Source organism: Capsaspora owczarzaki (genome assembly GCF_000151315.2).
Source record: "Capsaspora owczarzaki ATCC 30864 unplaced genomic scaffold supercont2.53, whole genome shotgun sequence".
In the NCBI taxonomy this organism is placed as follows: domain Eukaryota; class Filasterea; order Ministeriida; family Capsasporidae; genus Capsaspora; species Capsaspora owczarzaki.
Window position 1 is genome coordinate 1724 of NW_011887344.1, and position 1429 is coordinate 3152.

Below are 1429 nucleotides of genomic sequence, written 5' to 3' on the forward strand. Positions count from 1 at the left end.
CTCGTATTGGGTCAGCTTTGCCGCCGTGCCGTCGAACGAGGGGGCTAGCAGCTTGGGCGCCTTGGCGGGCTGCCAGTCGACTGCCTGCGGACGGGGTGCGGGCTGGTGGACCGCCGGGGTTGAGACCGCTGGCGGTGGGACTGACGATGACGAAGCCAGCTTTTGCGGCTCGACGTCCGTTTCAGTTTTGATCACGCCGCCTTGACCCTGGTGCGTTTTCGTCAGATCCTTCAGATCTTCATCCTGTTGAGGTGTCTCCTCATCGTTCTTGGAGTCTCCTTCCAGCTCAGAGTTCTCGAGCTCCAAAGCAGCGAGCTGCGCCCGAAGAAGCGCGATCTTCTCTTTTCTCGCAGCCGTCTGTTGCCTCGTGTTTGCCGCGGGGCCCGTGCTTGCCTCAGCGCTAGTCGAAGCGCTGGTTGGATCGGTTACAACAGACATCGGGTGACTGTAGTCAGAGTCTGCAATGTGTAAGACCTTGTTAGGGTTAGCCAGGCAATGTTGTTGTAAAGTGTTTTATTTCACTTTGCAGACTGAACTGCAATTCCAAATGCATGCATACAAACAATACAAAGACATCAACGCCGAGTCTTCTTAGCAAAGAACGACCCAGTCGGGACCGCAGAGCCTGCGGGTCCTGACAGTTTCCCGCGCTTTTACTATCAGTTTCAACACCGTGCTCTCAAAAACTGGATTGAAATTGAAGCTCAAAATCCCTTTTCACCCTCCCCAGCGTCCGCGTTCCCCGAATTCACGCCAATCGCGACGCAATTCCGTCAAGGAAGCCATGACAATTACAATATGCTTGGCGGCAGCGCGCTCCGGCGAACGGCTGCTGATCTGCAGGACCGAGAGCAAACTGAAAGTTCGTTTTCGCGCGCTTTTTGCTTTCTTCTTTTTTTTTTCTTTCACCATGCGTGTTCTTTGTTCTTTCTGATGTGTGTTGAAAGAATTGCTCTCTCAGGAGGAGAACGATTGTAATTGGTCATTACTTACGTTCCCGCAATGCGAAGAGATACGATTCGCTCGAAATCTGTTGGTGCTGATTCGACATTTGCAAATCAAAAGAAAGAAAAAATACAATGCTTTTTGCAATGAAATAATAAAATAAAAGTAAATAAAAAAATACAAAGACTGTGGTGCAGAAATAAAATAAAATAAAATAAATAAAAATAAAAAAATAAAACCATTGGAGTGACATTGGGTTTTTTCTTTTTCTTTTTTTTCTTTTTTTTCTTTCTTTTTTTTTGTTGAGCGCATTGCTTTTTCCATTGTCAAAAAAAAAAAGCAAAAAGAGCAAAAGCAGGGAATCGAACCTCGTCAGGTGCGAAAGATGCACAGTGACGGCTCAACTGTTGTCCGGGTTGGGCAAAACGCTACTTGATGCATCAGTGCCTAAATGTGAAACGTCACAAGACTTTTTGACGTCCCG

At 47.3% G+C, this 1429-nt stretch overlaps 1 protein-coding gene across 1 annotated transcript; it reads right to left on the bottom strand.

Annotated features, from left to right (window-relative positions):
- Positions 1-145: 145 nt before the first annotated feature.
- Positions 146-438, bottom strand: CAOG_09232 (hypothetical protein; the record flags this gene model as incomplete). Its single annotated transcript, XM_011272651.1, has 1 exon — positions 146-438. A coding segment is annotated over one exon (293 nt), but the record flags the coding sequence as incomplete, so codon positions are not given.
- Positions 439-1429: the final 991 nt, after the last annotated feature.